At 39.3% G+C, this 15,087-nt stretch overlaps 2 protein-coding genes across 2 annotated transcripts in view; both read right to left on the bottom strand.

The window, feature by feature from the left end:
* Positions 1-9,902, bottom strand: part of RPF2 (ribosome production factor 2 homolog) — a 36,058-nt gene extending 26,156 nt beyond the window's left edge. Inside the window, exons 1-3 of the mRNA XM_086707600.1 lie at positions 9,787-9,902; positions 7,683-7,815; positions 4,121-4,158 (exon numbers count right to left, since the gene is read on the bottom strand). Coding sequence (XP_086563726.1) covers positions 4,121-4,158; positions 7,683-7,815; positions 9,787-9,809 — 194 coding nt within the window. The 5' untranslated portion in view covers positions 9,810-9,902. The remainder of the gene's footprint in view (positions 1-4,120; positions 4,159-7,682; positions 7,816-9,786) is intronic.
* Positions 9,903-12,157: 2,255 nt separating this feature from the next.
* On the bottom strand, positions 12,158-13,127 carry LOC112862915 (translation machinery-associated protein 7-like). The gene has a single exon (XM_086705954.1). The coding sequence runs from the start codon at positions 12,453-12,455 to the stop codon at positions 12,213-12,215; it is 243 nt and encodes an 80-aa protein (XP_086562080.1). The 5' UTR covers positions 12,456-13,127; the 3' UTR covers positions 12,158-12,212.
* Positions 13,128-15,087: the final 1,960 nt, after the last annotated feature.

The raw sequence follows: 15,087 nt of genomic DNA, 5'->3' as shown, positions 1-15,087 counted from the left end.
ATTTTAGCATAATTTATAAGAATAGCAAAAAAGAAAAACCTACATTTTTAGCAATAAAATTGCTAAAATTTATAAGAATAGCAAAAACATAAAAACCATAAAATTAAGGTAAGTTATAAATAAATTTTAGTATAACCATTTAATAGATATTATATTGGCAATGAAAATAATACCTAGGGCACCTGGGTGGCTCAGTCCGTTAAGTGTCCAACTTTGGCTCAGGTTATGATCTTAGGGTTCGTGAGTTCAAGCCCTAACATCAGGCTCTGAGCTGCCAGCACAGAACCTGTAATGAATCCTCTGTCTCCCTCTCTCTCTCTCTGTCCCTCCCCCAATTTTTGCACGCTCTCTTTCTCTCTCTCTCTCAAATATAAATATTAAAAAAAAAAAAAAGAATACCTAAAGGATCACCTACTAATAGAAAAATTTTAGGGGCGCCTGGGTGGCTCAGTGAGTTAAGCATCCAACTTCTGCTCAGGACATGATCTCACGGTTTGTGAGTTCGAGCCTCATGTTGGGCTCTGTGTTGACAACTCAAAGCCTGGAGCCTGTCGTCATATTCTGTGTCTCCATCTCTCTCTGCCCCTCCCCTGCTCGCACTCTCTCTCCATCTCTCTCAAAAACACATAAACATTTAAAAAAAAATTAAGAAAAATGTTTATAATATAAATGAAAAAGGCTTGATATAAAATGTAATGTATGTTGGGGTGCCTGCGTGGCTCAGTTGGTTAAGCGTCTGACTTCGGCTCAGGTCATGATCTAGCGGTTTGTGGGTTCAAGCCCCACGCTGGGCTCTGTGCTGACAGCTCAGAGCCTGGAGCCTGCTTCAGATTCTGTGTCTCTCCATCTCTCAGTCCCTCCCCTGCTCATGCTCTGTGTCTGTCTCTCAATACTAAATAAACGTTTAAAAAAAAATTTTTTTTTTAAATATAATGTATGGCAAAAACACAGATAATATTTTATTATTTTGCTAAAGAAAGAAGATAGACTCTGAGGCTATGTGTTGTATGATTCCATTTATGTAACATGCTAAAAAAGGAAAAACTATAAGGATAGCAAACAGTTCACTGGTTACAGGGGGGAAGGGAAACAGTGGCCCTCAAGAGCACTGCACAAAGAAATTTTTAGGATAATGATACTGTTTCTGTATCATGACTGTTTCCATATCATGTGGCAGACACAGCTCAATGCATTTTTAAAAACTCATAAAACTGTACACCACAAAGAGTAAATTTTACATACTTAAATTCAAACAACCGAGAGAAAAGTGGAGAAAAACTCAAAATAGAATACAATCTAATAAATGACCCTAAGTGTAGTTTAAAGTAATAACACAATGGGGGCGCCTGGGTGGCTCAGTTGGTTAAGCGGCCGACTTTGGCTCAGGTCATGATCTCGCGGTCCGTAAGTTCGAGCCCCGCGTCGGGCTCTGTGCTGACAGCTCAGAGCCTGGAGCCTGTTTCAGATTCTATGTCTCCCTCTCTCTGACCCTCCCCTGTTCATGCTCTGTCTCTCCCTGTCTCAAAAATAAATAAAACATTAAAAAAAATTAAAAAAATAAATAAAGTAATAATACAATCACATTAAAGAGGCAGAAAAAAACCCAACCTAAGTTACATTTGAAAACAGTGTTTGAACTGGACACCCTAAGGCTAAAGACAAAGACCTGTACACACATTCTATACTTTAGTAATTTTGTTTCTCACAGGGTTAGACATTCTGAAAGTATGCACGTACTAGAAACCTACAAATCAATAAACATATTATCAATCATGAAAGCCAGGTTTCTTACTGTCAGAAGAAGCAAAGTTACAAATAAGAAAAGAAGAAAGGCTGGAATGAAGTCTGTGGCACTGGACTAGAATTGGAAGTAGTATTAAGACTCATGATTTTGGGGCGCCTGGGTGGCGCAGTCGGTTAAGCGTCCGACTTCAGCCAGGTCACGATCTCGCGGTCCGTGAGTTCGAGCCCCGCATCAGGCTCTGGGCTGATGGCTCAGAGCCTGGAGCCTGTTTCCGATTCTGTGTCTCCCTGTCTCTCTGCCCCTCCCCCGTTCATGCTCTGTCTCTCTCTGTCCCAAAAATAAATAAAAAACATTGAAAAAAAATTAAAAAAAAAAAACTCATGATTTTTTTAGGAAGTATCAGTATGAATTCAGTTTTTTAAATACATAAAATTAAATTAGATGTACATGTATGCATGGGTTAACATGCATAATACTTATTTTCAAGGTCTGTCTGCTAAGAGGATCTAGAGACAATGACACTTCTGTAGCAACTAAGCATACTTTTGTGCCCAGATCTCTGTTTTCTAAATTACCAGCCCCCGATATATGGAAACAGGGCTCCACAGAGAAGGGATTGATTCCAGAGCTTTAAAATACAAGATGAGCTTGGAGCATCGTGTGGCACCAAAAAGGAGGACTTAAACACAAGGGGCATGTTGAAAGAACATAGGAGCCACCCTGAAAGAGATCTTAATGGCAAAAGGTATAATAATTTGAGCAACAAAATAGTGACAGCATTGGATTATAACTCAAAGAATATAATAAGTATCTGTAAGTCCACACTAATATAAATGAGTAATTCAACAAAGAGAGAGATTTTCCTTACAAAACTCCAATTAATAAATGTAGAAGGAATGAGACAGAAAACCACCATTAGAACACCAAGAGTAATCCCCTATGTAGACAACAGTCACTGATGCATGCTAAAATTAATAAGCAAAAGTGTGAGGAGAAAGAGGATTATTTGCACAGTGTTTGCACAGTCTCCAAATATTTCCTCCAAACATTTACTAGTTACAAAGGGAAAAATAGTAAATTTCTAGTGGAGAAACCAAGCAGACATCACTTTAACCGAGGTTAATGCTACCAACATAAGACATCCCTGGTATCATTTATTGAGAAAAGCACATCACTTTTGTGGTACCGTTGCCAAAAACACATAAGGCTCAATCTATTCATGAGAAATGTAAAACAAATACAAACTGAGGTATATTTTACAAAATAATTAACAAGTACTCATCAAAAACGTCAAAGTCATCAAAAAGGGAAGGACTGAGGAACTGTCACAAATGGGAGAGTAAGGAGACATGACAACTAAATGCAATATAGGATCCTGGGAGAGAAAAAGGATATTATTGGAAAAACTGGTGAAACAAGTCAAGTCTATAGTGCAGTTAAAACATTATTGTACCAATGTTCATTTCTTACTTTTGATAATTGTACTATGGTTACATAAAACATAACATTAAGAGAAGCTGGATGAAGGGTATATGAGAACTCTACTATTTCTGCAACTTTTCTTTAAATCTATAATCACTCAAAATAATATACATATGATAAGATTACAACCATGCAAGAATATTCATACAAATGAAAACACAAACTAGAAAGAAATAAGTTTTAAAAATACTAATGATAAAAAATAAAAAAATAGGGGCTCCAGGGTGGCTCAATTAGGTATCCAATTCTTGATTTTGGCTCAGGTCATGATCCCACAATTCATTAATTCAAGCCCCAAGTCAGGCCATGCTGATACTGAGGAGCCTGCTTGGGATGCACGCTCTCTCTCTCTTCCTCTCTCTGCCCGTCCCCTGCTCACATGCATGTGTGCACATGCATGCGCTCTCTCTCAAATAATAAATGTTCAAAAATTTAAAAACATAAATAGATGAAATAAATAAGTAATGTTAATAGCTGTATTTAAGGAACTGTCATTTTCTTTTTTTTTTTTTTTTAATGTTTATTCGTTTTTGAGACAGAGAGGGAGACAGTGCCCATGAGCGGGGAGGGGCAAAGAGAGACAGAGAGAAGAAGGGGGGGAGAGAGAGGAGGAAGGAGGGGGGGAGAGGTGAGGGGGAGAGAGAGGGGGGAGAGGGGGAAGAGAGAGAGAGAAAGAAAGAGAGAGAGAGAGAGAAAGAGAGAGAGAGAGAATATCCCAAGCAAGCTCAAACCGTGAGATCATGGCCTGAGCTGAAACCAAGAGTTGGTTGCTTAAACAAATGAGCCACCCAGGCGTCCCTGTCATATTTCTTAAACAAAGTATTTTTCTAAATCTCCCATAAAGTAATTATTACTTTTATAACAGAATAGGAGTTAAAATAAATCACTACTTACTTTTTATACAGAACGCCATATGGTTTTTTCAATGCATACTGTAAAACATAATTTAGTTTTCAAAATAAATTACATTCTGAAAAGCAGAGATAAAAATTAAATTGTATTATATCAGTCATTATACAAGATTACCTGGTCCCTGAATCCTATTCTGAGGTCTTCTGCTTGGCTCTCTTTTGATCACTTATCTAAACCTGTAACATAAGCTTAATATTCTGACTTAGACTACACTTTCCCAATTAAAAGTTTCTATGCCCTGAGCACCTGGGTGGCTCAGTCGATTAAGCATCTGACTTTGACTCAGGTCATGATCTCACAATTCAGGAGTTCCAGTCCCACATCAGGTGAGCTCAAGCCCCCACTTGATGTGAATATAAGCCCCACTTCAGGTAAAAACATGAACCCCACTTCTCTCTCTTTCCGACTCTCTGCCCACCCCCCGGATTCTCTCTCTCTCTCTCTCTCTCTCTCTCTCTCTCTCTACTCCCCTGCCCTTCATTCACTTGTGCCCTGTCTCTCAAAAAAAAAAAAAAAAGTTTCTATGCCCTTTCAAAAATCTATCCAACTTAAATGATTTCTTTCATTTCTTTAAATTCTACCTATTCTATTCTTTCCAGGAAAACAATTTGAGAGTAGAAAGAAAAGCAAAAGAAAGCAGATAAAAACGAATCCTATCGGGGCACCTAGATGGCTCAGTCAGTTAAGCGTCTGACTTTGGCTCAGGTCATGATCTCATGGTTCGTGGGTTTGAGCCAGCCCCATGTCAGGCTTTGTGCGGACAGCTCAGAGCCTGGAGCCTGCTTCGGATTCTGTGCCTCCCTCTCTCTCTGCCCCTCCGCTGCTCGAGTTCTGTCTCTCTCTCTCTCTCAAAAATAAATAAACATTAAAAACATTTTTTTAATAAATAAATAAAACCTATCAAGAAAAGCTGACAGAATTGAAATAATGTTATCTGGAGATGAGAGAGCTGAGAAACAGTTACAATGAGGACAATAAGAACTACAGTTTTTAAATTCAGCCCTTTAAAAAATTCCTGTCGAGGCACTTGGTGGCTCTGTTGGTTGAGTGTCCAACTTCAGCTCAGGTTATGATCTCACAGTTGGCAAGTTCGAGCCCTGTGTCGGGCTCTGTGCTGACAGCTCGAAGCCTGAAGCCTGTGTCAGATTCTGTGCCTCCCTCGCTGCCCCTCCCTCGCTCACGCTGTACCTCTCTCTCAAACATAAACATTAAAAACAAATTTTTTTTTAAGTTCCTGTCGTTCAGCCCTCTTTTCATTTTTTTCTTATTTCTTTCCACTCATCCACTAATAATCAGTTGTTACCAGTATGATCAGTTCTGCTCTACTATAAGGAATAACAAAGATCTAAGGCATTACCTTACATTAGGGAAAGGAGTAAATGAGGGAAACAATGAAAAGGAAAATGACTATCAGAGCTGATAGATAAAGGAAATCCAGCAGTAAAACCTATCTTTTAAGTACTAAAACTTTTTTTTTCTTTTTTTAAGTTTATTTATTTGTTTTAGTAATCTCTACACCCAAACTGGGGCTTGAATTCATGACCCTAAGATCAAGAGTCGCATGTTCTTCTGACTGCGCCTGCCAGGCACCCCTTCAGTAGGAAAACTTTTTGGTAATTCTTGACCAAATATTTCCCTGCCTTGGTGTAATGCACACTAGCACAGTGACAACTCAAGAATCATCAATATGAATGTTAACTACTGTAATAACCTGTAACATTGTGCTATTCTTGGAACTTACTTAAATACAGGGCCAGAATCCTATCAACACAATGACACTGAGAAGGATGAGCATGTATTAGATTATTCAGCTATCTGAACTGACTATTGTGTTTAACAAACGTCAACAGTTTAGTCAAGTTTAAAAATCATTTAGTTGATTTAACTCAAAGGATCTATCTGCTGTATCCAAGGCCTAAATAATCAGCCACTTACTAGGTATCTCCATGGACTATGCCTTTCATTCACTGATTAAATATTTACTGAGCACCTACTGTGTGTCACACAAAGGGCTAGACATGAGGCTACATAGGTAGGAAAAACATAAAGCTTTTAACTTCATCACTTATATTATAGGCCCTGAACTGAACATATTACTTTTCTCTTCAAACCTGCTCCACATGACATATTCTCTACTTGCCATTATCACTTATGAAGAACCCAACCCAGAAACCTGGGAAGTTCATACTTCTTACTCATGCCCAAACTCTTCTACCCTCATCATCTAGTCTCTCTGATGATCTCTCATTTTCACTGGCACCACCACATTCCAGATACTCATTACCCGGCTGAAAACAATGGCTGAATCAGTTGCTACATTTGCTCTCAGTTTTCCCTGGTCAAACTGATTAAAAGGACTGATCATACCTGCCACCTCCAATCTTTCAGTGGTTCCTCAGATCTTTTACAACAAAGCTCAAACTCCGTGTTGCTACCTGATCCCTGCATGTTCTTCTAGCTCCATCAAGCCCACTTTCCTTTAGCCATCCCCAATTATTTGCAGTTCCCCAAACACATCATATGCTCCTTCACGTTCCCTCTTGCACAAGTTTTTTCCTCAACCTTGGAAGACTTTCTGCTTCTCTTCCTCTCCTCCTCCTTGTTCTGACTCCTCCTTCAAAATGAAGTGTCTCCTCTGGGAAGCCCATTCTGTGTATGGCTACCCCATGGGATTTTAACTGCCTCCTATCCTAGCCTCTACATGCCTCCAGCACAGCAGTTAATTCAGTGTTATAATTTCTTATTTGCCTGTCTCCCTCATTAAGCTCACTGAAGGGACAGACGTGTCTTATGTAACTCTTAATCCTCAGCACCTAGCGCAGTGCTTGGCGTTGCTGACGGAATAAACAGATAGTGATATGCAGTTATTTCACTTTACAAACTAGAGATGTTCCTTAAATGTGGGTAAACCAAAGTCCAGTCATTGAAATCAGTTCAAATTTACAAAAGGAATAACAGTAGTTGCTTTAAGGAAAACCAGTGGATAGTGTCTTGCCATGGCAAATTATCTCCAACTTGAGCTTTTTTCTAAGGCAAGGCAAACTTATCCACGTATCTAGCAGCCCAAACTTGTATGCTGAAAATTTCCTAAAATGATTCCAGTACCATTTAAAAAATAAGTGTAGGGGCGCCTGGGTGGCGCAGTCGGTTGAGCGTCCGACTTCAGCCAGGTCACGATCTCGCGGTCCGTGAGTTCCAGCCCCGCGTCGGGCTCTGGGCTGATGGCTCAGAGCCTGGAGCCTGTTTCCGATTCTGTGTCTCCCTCTCTCTCTGCCCCTCCCCTGTTCATGCTCTGTCTCTCTCTGTCCCAAAAATAAATAAACGTTGAAAAAAAAAAAAAAAAAAAAGAAAATGGCGATTTAAAAAAAAAATAAAATAAAATAAAATAAAAAATAAGTGTATAGGGACATCTGACTAGCTCAGTCAGTAAAGTGTGCTACTCCTGATCTCAGGGTTGTAAGTTCGAGCCCCACAATGGGTGTAGAGATTACTTAAAAAATAAAACCTTTCAAAAATAAAAATAAAAAAATTATTATATACATACCACATCTCTAAGTACTTGTGTCACCAGTAAATTTGCATTTCCCCCTTTAATCAGCATAGCATTTTTAACATTTTCACTAAGTTTCGGTTCTCTCTTCTCAAGGAATCTCTTGGCTCGTTTCGTTTTTGGCTTTCTGTTTGGAAAATCACAATTTGTAACAACTTAAAACATTTTCCTCATAGTACAAAATCATGACTTTACTAACATGCAAATTCTTAAAAATCAACAAATATTACATAACATTTATCAGTTAGGATTCCACCACTAAACAAAAATCTCACTTTTTAGGGAGATATTAACAAAAGGTATTCAGCTATTACTATTAAGTAAGTGTTAACTTTATTAGCTTTCGATTTTTTGTAAAGGCTTTCATTTTTTTAATATCACCAACATTCCTTTATTACTGTTTTTTCTCTAAACCTTTCATAAAAAAAAAAAAAAAAAGACTCAATGAAGACTGTTGCTATTTTTATTCCATCATTTTTCCTTCAGCCTTAGAGCAAACAGCACTCTTACCCTAACACAAAGCATTGCACACCAACTAGTGATCAATCTGTGGGCAGTTACCAAACACAGGGAGGCTACTCATTGTCTATCTTTCCTACAGGTTGTAGACCTACCGGGAAGTATACACTATCCCACTCCAACATCACAGCTGAAAAAGTCAAACATTATTGCCGCCAACGGGGAATAATAATGACTGACACTTTTATAGAGTTACCTTACTAAGGCTTATCTTCACCAAGACCCTACCACACAGGTAAAATTATTATCTTCATTTTACAGTTGAGGCAACTGAAGCCAGAGAGGTAATTTGGCCAAGGTCACACAACTTGCAAGTAAGCCAATCTTCAAAATGAGCAAAATTTAAAAACTCATCTCGACCACTGTGCAAAATATGAAGGGAAAACAAATTCATTATTCTGACTTTATGATGTGACAGCAGGAGTAGAATGGTTTTATACAATTCTGTTCAGAGAAATTCTGTTCTGCTTCCACTATATCTTGCTTTTCCAACAGTTCTTGGCCATCTACTGAAAGAATTTCTCATCTCTTAAATAACTACGACCCACCATCCTCCTTTCAGTCCTGTGGACACTTTGAGCAGGAAAAGAAAAACGCAATATACACACACTTCATTTATCAAGCAGAGTTTAAAAATTCTCCTGCAGACAAAGTGTTAAGCAATATAAATAAAGCTTCCAATCACTTACTGTTTGATAAAGATACACATTATTTATTAAATCAAAAAATATTTAGTATGTCTTATGGCAAAAAACAGTGCTCTATATTTCATGTGGTTTATTACTTCTCACTAACCAACTAATGCAAATAACATCTTCTATGTTGTATCAGCTGTTTGTTCCCCAATCCGATCATAGTCTTACTCATCTTTGCAGTCCCCATACCTAGAGGAATACATAGCAGATGCACAAAATTCTCTGAATTAATGACTAAAAGAAGAATTTGTTTCGATTAGATGTTAATTCAGGCAAATCCCAAGAAATAACAGGACTATTCAGAAGACCAATAAGTATTTTCTGAACGCATTTAAAACAAACATCAACTCAAGGGAACAAAAAAACTAACGAACATTTCTACGTGCTGTAGCAAAGGCTTTACATACATACATTCTCGCCAGTAATCTTCACAGTTCAATAAAGTACGATTATTACGAACGCTATTATACAAAGTAAACTGAGGTTTAGGGGGATTAAATGGCCTAAAGTCACAAAGTTTTGTGAACGCGCCCGAACTGTCACCTACATCTGTCAGATTCCGAGGCCTTGTGCTCGTAACCATTCATTCGACCACCTTCCTCACGCTTCTCGGGAAACCAGCACTTTTCTAACTGGCTATAAAAGCGGCGAACACCTCCGTGTTACCGCCTGGCAGCTCCCACCAGTGGGCTTCCCGGCACTTCATCGCCCAGCGAGCTGCACTGCTAGAGACTTAGGCTAGCGGATGCATCGACCCACCACAAGCCAAACAGCGGAAGGAACGAGAGGAGTAGCCCAGGCGGAGAGGAGGTTTTTTTCACTCGTCCCCACCACACGAGTCCCACTCCCCAACGTCCCCAAGAGAAGGGACCCAGCGCACTTACACAACTCGATCCAAAGCGTCCATGGCTACCGCAACACGAACCCGGACAACACACGTGCACAGCGCAGTTACGCGAGATACGCCAGTGGCCCGGAACAGGCGGAACCGGAACTTGAGCGTGGCGTCACTTCCTGGGACCGCCCCATCATGGAGGCCTAGGCTTTTTTTTTTCCCCCTTCTCCCTTTAATGAAATTGTGCCCCTTTCCCTTGGTAACAGATTTTTGCCTTGGCTTTTAGCCGGAAATTAACACTTTAGGTAACATTGTCTATAGCAGCTTGTTGGACGCGCCTGTGTGTATACCTGGAATAAGGTATTCAGGGACCAGATGTTATTTTTCTGGGAATCTCCCAGAATGTCAGAAAGGTTCACATGGTAAGTACTCACACAGTGAGTGAAATCAATGTGAAGTATGCACTATTGACCGAACTGTAAGCTCAATGAGGCAGAATTTATAAATACTGCAGTGCCCAACACATAGAAGGTGTGCATTGAAAGTTAACACCATGGATCTTCATTTATAGCCCCAATTTTTAAATTGCTATATAATTCATATGCCATAAATTTTACCCCTGTAAAGTGTACATTTCACTGGTTTTTAGTATATTCACAAAGGTGCAACTATCACCACATCTAATATCAGAACATCTTTATCACCCCAAAAGGAAACACCCACCCTATCAACCCAATAGTAGTCACTACCCATTTTCCTGTGCGGTAACACACAGGCTGTCAGCTACCTAAGCTTGAGGTCAAGCATGCCATGCCCTCTTTTGCCTCCTACAGAATTGACACAAACTTGGTGGTAAGAAATCCCAAGCTCTTCAAGAGCTGCCTTGGGGTGCCTAGGGGCATCAACGTCTGTGGCCTGGCCTCTGCCGTCACACTGATTTGCTGACTTCCTCTGGCCAAGCCAGACCATTACCCTACACCTTCTTTTCTTCAAAGAGTTTTATAATTTCAGCTCCAACATTTAGGCCTTTGGCCCATTTTGAATTAACCTTTGTATATCGTATAAGATAGGAGATCCAACTTCATTCTTTTGTATATGGATATCCAGTTGTCCCAGCATCATTTGTTGAATAGATTATCTTTGGGGTGCCTGGGTAGCTCAGTGGGTTAAGCAATGGGACTCAACTTCAGCTCAGATGGTGGTCTCATGGTTTGTGGGTTGGAGCCCCACATCAGCATGGATCCTGCTTAGGATTCTCTCTCCCTCTGTCTCTGCCCTTCCCTGCATGTGCACGTGCAAACTCTCTCTCTCTCTCTCAAAATTAATTAATTAATTTTTTTTTTAAGATTATCTTTGCTCCATTTTATTGCCTTTGCTCCTTGGTCTTAAATCAGTTGACTATATTTACGTGGATTTATTTCTGGGCTCTGTATTCTGTCTATTAGGGATTATCTATTCTTTTGCCAATTCTCACTATCTCCATTATAGTAGCTTTATAACAAGTCTTGAAGTTGGGTAGTGTCAGTCTTCCTACTTTGTTTTTCAATATTGTGTTAGCCATTCTAGGCCTTCTGCCACTCCATATAAACTTTATTTTTGTTATGATTCTTTTTTACAAAAGTTTATTCTTTTTTTTTTCAACGTTTATTTATTTTTGGGACAGAGAGAGACAGAGCATGAATGGGGGAGGGGCAGAGAGCGAGGGAGACACAGAATCGGAAACAGGCTCCAGGCTCCGAGCCATCAGCCCAGAGCCTGACGCGGGGCTCGAACTCACGGACCGTGAGATCGTGACCTGGCTGAAGTCGGACGCTTAACCGACTGCGCCACCCAGGTGCCCCTACAAAAGTTTATTCTTTTTTTTTTTTTTTTTAATTTTTTTTTTCAACATTTATTTATTTTTGGGACAGAGAGAGACAGAGCATGAACGGGGGAGGGGCAGAGAGAGAGGGAGACACAGAATCGGAAACAGGCTCCAGGCTCTGAGCCATCAGCCCAGAGCCCGACGCGGGGCTCGAACTCACGGACCGCGATATCGTGACCTGGCTGAAATCGGACGCTTAACCGACTGCGCCACCCAGGCGCCCCCAAAAGTTTATTCTTAAATGTACTAACAGAGCTAAGACAACACTTGATTCTAGCTATAGGTGGCAACAGATACTATGACAAGGAATCCAAATGTTTGAACAGGAATGGAATTAAGGATCACATTGTCTCAGGGCGCCTGGGTGGCTCAGTCGGTTAAGCAGCCGACTTTGGCTCAGATCATGATCTCGCGGTCCATGAGTTCAAGCCCCACGTCGGGCTCTGTGCTGACAGCTCAGAGCCTGGACCCTGTTTCAGATTCTGTGTCTCCCTCTCTCTGACCCTCCCCCGTTCATGCTCTGTCTCTCTCTGTCTCAAAAGTAAACGTTAAAAAAAAAAAAAAAAAAAAAAAAAAAAAGGATCACATTGTCTCAGGCATAAAAAAACAGCTTACTTTTTGTCAGATTTCTTAATTCCACCTGTGGCCAGGAGGCCCATCCCCATAGCCTTTGCTTTTAGCTCCTTGAGTTTCTTCTGCTCCCCTTTCTGTTTCTGCTTGAGTGCCTTATCTTCCTCATCTATGTCCTTGGCCTGCTTCATGGGCTGCTTCAGGGGCTCCTTCCTGCCACCTTCATGGTCAGACATGGCACCTGACAGCCCTTCCCCAGACCCTGCCACCAAAAGCTCCTCCATATAAACTTTAGAATCAGTTTGCCAATATCCACACAATAACTAGGTAGGATTTTGATTGATATTGCATTGAATCTATAGAGGAAGCTGGAAAGAACTGATATCTAGACAATGTTGAGTCTTCCTTTCCATGAATATGGAACATCTTTCCATTTAGTTCTTCTTTGATTTCTTTCATCAGAGTTTTTGTAGTTTTCCTCATATAGATCTTGTATGTGTTTTGTTACATTAATACCTAAACTTTTCATTTTGGGAATGCTAATATAAATAGTATTGTGCTTTGTTATAATGAGCACTGGGTGTTGTATATAAGTGATGAATCACTGAATTCTACTCCTGAAACCAATATTGCACTGTATGTTAACTAACTAGCATTTGAATAAAAATTTAAAAAGAAAAAATAAAGCTTGAATTATTTAAAATAGTAATGGTATAAAAAACAAATAAAAAATAAAATATTAATAGTATTGTGTTTTAAATTTCAAATCCTATTTGTTCATTGCTGGTATATAGGAAAGCAATTGCTTTTTGTGCATTAACTTTTACCCTGCATCCCTGCTATAATTGCTAATTAGTTCCAGGAGTTTTTGTTTGTTTGTACATGCTATTTTCCACATAGATGATCATGTTATCTGAGAACAAACAGTTTTATTTCCCTTTCTTCTTTATTTGCATTAGCTAGGACTTCCAGTGTAATGTTAAAAAGCTGTGGTGAAGGGGGACATTCTTACCTTATTTCTGATCTTAGCGAGAAAGCTTCAAGTTTCTCACCATAAACAAGATGTTAACAGTAGAATTTTTGTAGATAGTCTTTATCAAGTTGAGGAAGTTCCCCTCTTTCATTCCTGATATTAATAATCTGTCTCCTCTCTTTTTAATTAGTTAGCCAGGCTTGAGGCTTATCAATTTCATTGATCTTTTCAAAGAACCAGCTTTTGGTTTCATTAATTTTCTCAATTGATTTCCTATTCTCAATTTCATTGGCTTTTTTGTTCTAATTTGTATTATTTCTTTTTTCTGCCTACTTTGAATTTAATTAGCTCTTTTTTTCTAGTTTCCTAGCATGGAAACTTAGATGATTGATTTTAAATCTTTCTTATTTTCTAACATATGCATTTCATGCTATAAATTTCCGTCTAAGCACTGCTTTCACTGTATCCCACAACTTTTGACAAATTGTGTTTTCATTTAGTTCAAAATATTTTTAAATTTCTTTTGAGAGTTTTACTTGCCCTGTGTGATATTTAGAAGGGTGTTTTTTAGGGGCACCTGGGCGGCTCAGTTGGCTCAGTGTCTGACTTCGGCTCAGGTCATGATCTCATGGTTCATGGGTTCAAGACCTGTGTCGGGTTCTGTGCTGACAGCTTAGAGCCTGGAGCCTGTTTTGGATTCTGTGTTCCCTCTCTCTCTGTCTCTCCCCCACTTGTGCACTCTCTCTCTCTTTCTCTCAGAAATAAACACCAAAAATTAAAAAAAAAAAAAAAAAAGGGTGTTCTTTAATATCTGAGTATTTTGGAATTTTCTAACTGTCTGTTTATTGGTTTCTAGTTTCATTGTGGTCTGAGAGCAGACACTGATTTCTATTCTTTTAAATTTGATAAAGTGTTTTTTGTCCCCAAATGTGGTCTCTCTTGATGAATGTTCCATGTGAGCTTGAGAAGAATGTATGTTCTGTTGTTATATGAAGTAGTTTATAGATGTCCCTTATGTCCAGTTGACTGATGGGATTGTTGAGTTCAACCATGTCCTTACTGATTTTCTACCTGCTTGATCGCTCCATTTCTGATAGAGAGATGTTGAAGTCTCCAACTATGTTAGTGGATTCATCTATTTCTCCTTGAGGTTCTATCAGTTTTTGCCTCATGTATTTTGGTGCTCTGTTGTTAGACACATACATGTTAATGATTAGTATGTCTTCTAGGAGAATTGACCACCTTATCAATATGTAATGCCCCTCTTTATCCCTGATAAATTTCCTTGGTCTGAAGTTGGCTCTGTATGAATTAATATAGCTACTCCTATGTTGTTTTGATTAATGTTAGAATGATATATTTCTCCATCCATTTACTTTTAATCTTTATGTGTCTTTATATATAAAGTAGGTTCCAGGTAGACAACATTTAGTTGGGTCTTGTTTCTTGATCCAGTCTGACAATCTCTGTTTTAATTGGTGCATGTAGAGCATTGACATTCAAAATTATTGTTTATATAGTTGGATTCATATCTACCATATATATTACTGTTTTCTATTTGTTGCCCTTGTTCTTTGTTCCTATTTTTGTCTTCTATTATTTTTCTGTCTTTTGTGGGTCTGTTTTTTAAAGATTTTATTTTAATGTTTATTTTTGAGAGACAGACAGACAGAGCACAAGCAGGGGAGGGGCAGAGAGAGAGGAAGACACAGAATTCGAAGCAGGCTCTAGGCTCTGGGCTGTCAGCACAAGACCTGATGCGGGGCTCAAACTCATGAACGTGAGATCATGACCTGAGCTGAAATTGGATGCTTAACCAACTGAGCCACCCAGGCGTGCCTTAAGATTTTATTTCTAAGTAATCTCTACACCCAAGATGGGACTTGAATTTACAATCCCAAAATCAAGAGTTGCATGCTTCTCGTAGTCTCTGGGTCTGGAGT

This window comes from Puma concolor, chromosome B2 (genome assembly GCF_028749965.1).
Source record: "Puma concolor isolate L17-30 chromosome B2, mPumCon1.1.hap2, whole genome shotgun sequence".
Classification (NCBI taxonomy): Eukaryota; Metazoa; Chordata; class Mammalia; order Carnivora; family Felidae; genus Puma; species Puma concolor.
Note: the sequence above shows the minus strand (reverse complement) of the source record. Positions and strands in the feature narration are given on the sequence as shown.

Excerpts from the sequence above, each read along its gene's own strand:
- LOC112862915 (XM_086705954.1), bottom strand. The coding sequence starts at position 12,455 with ATGGAGGAGCTTTTGGTGGCAGGGTCTGGGGAAGGGCTGTCAGGTGCC.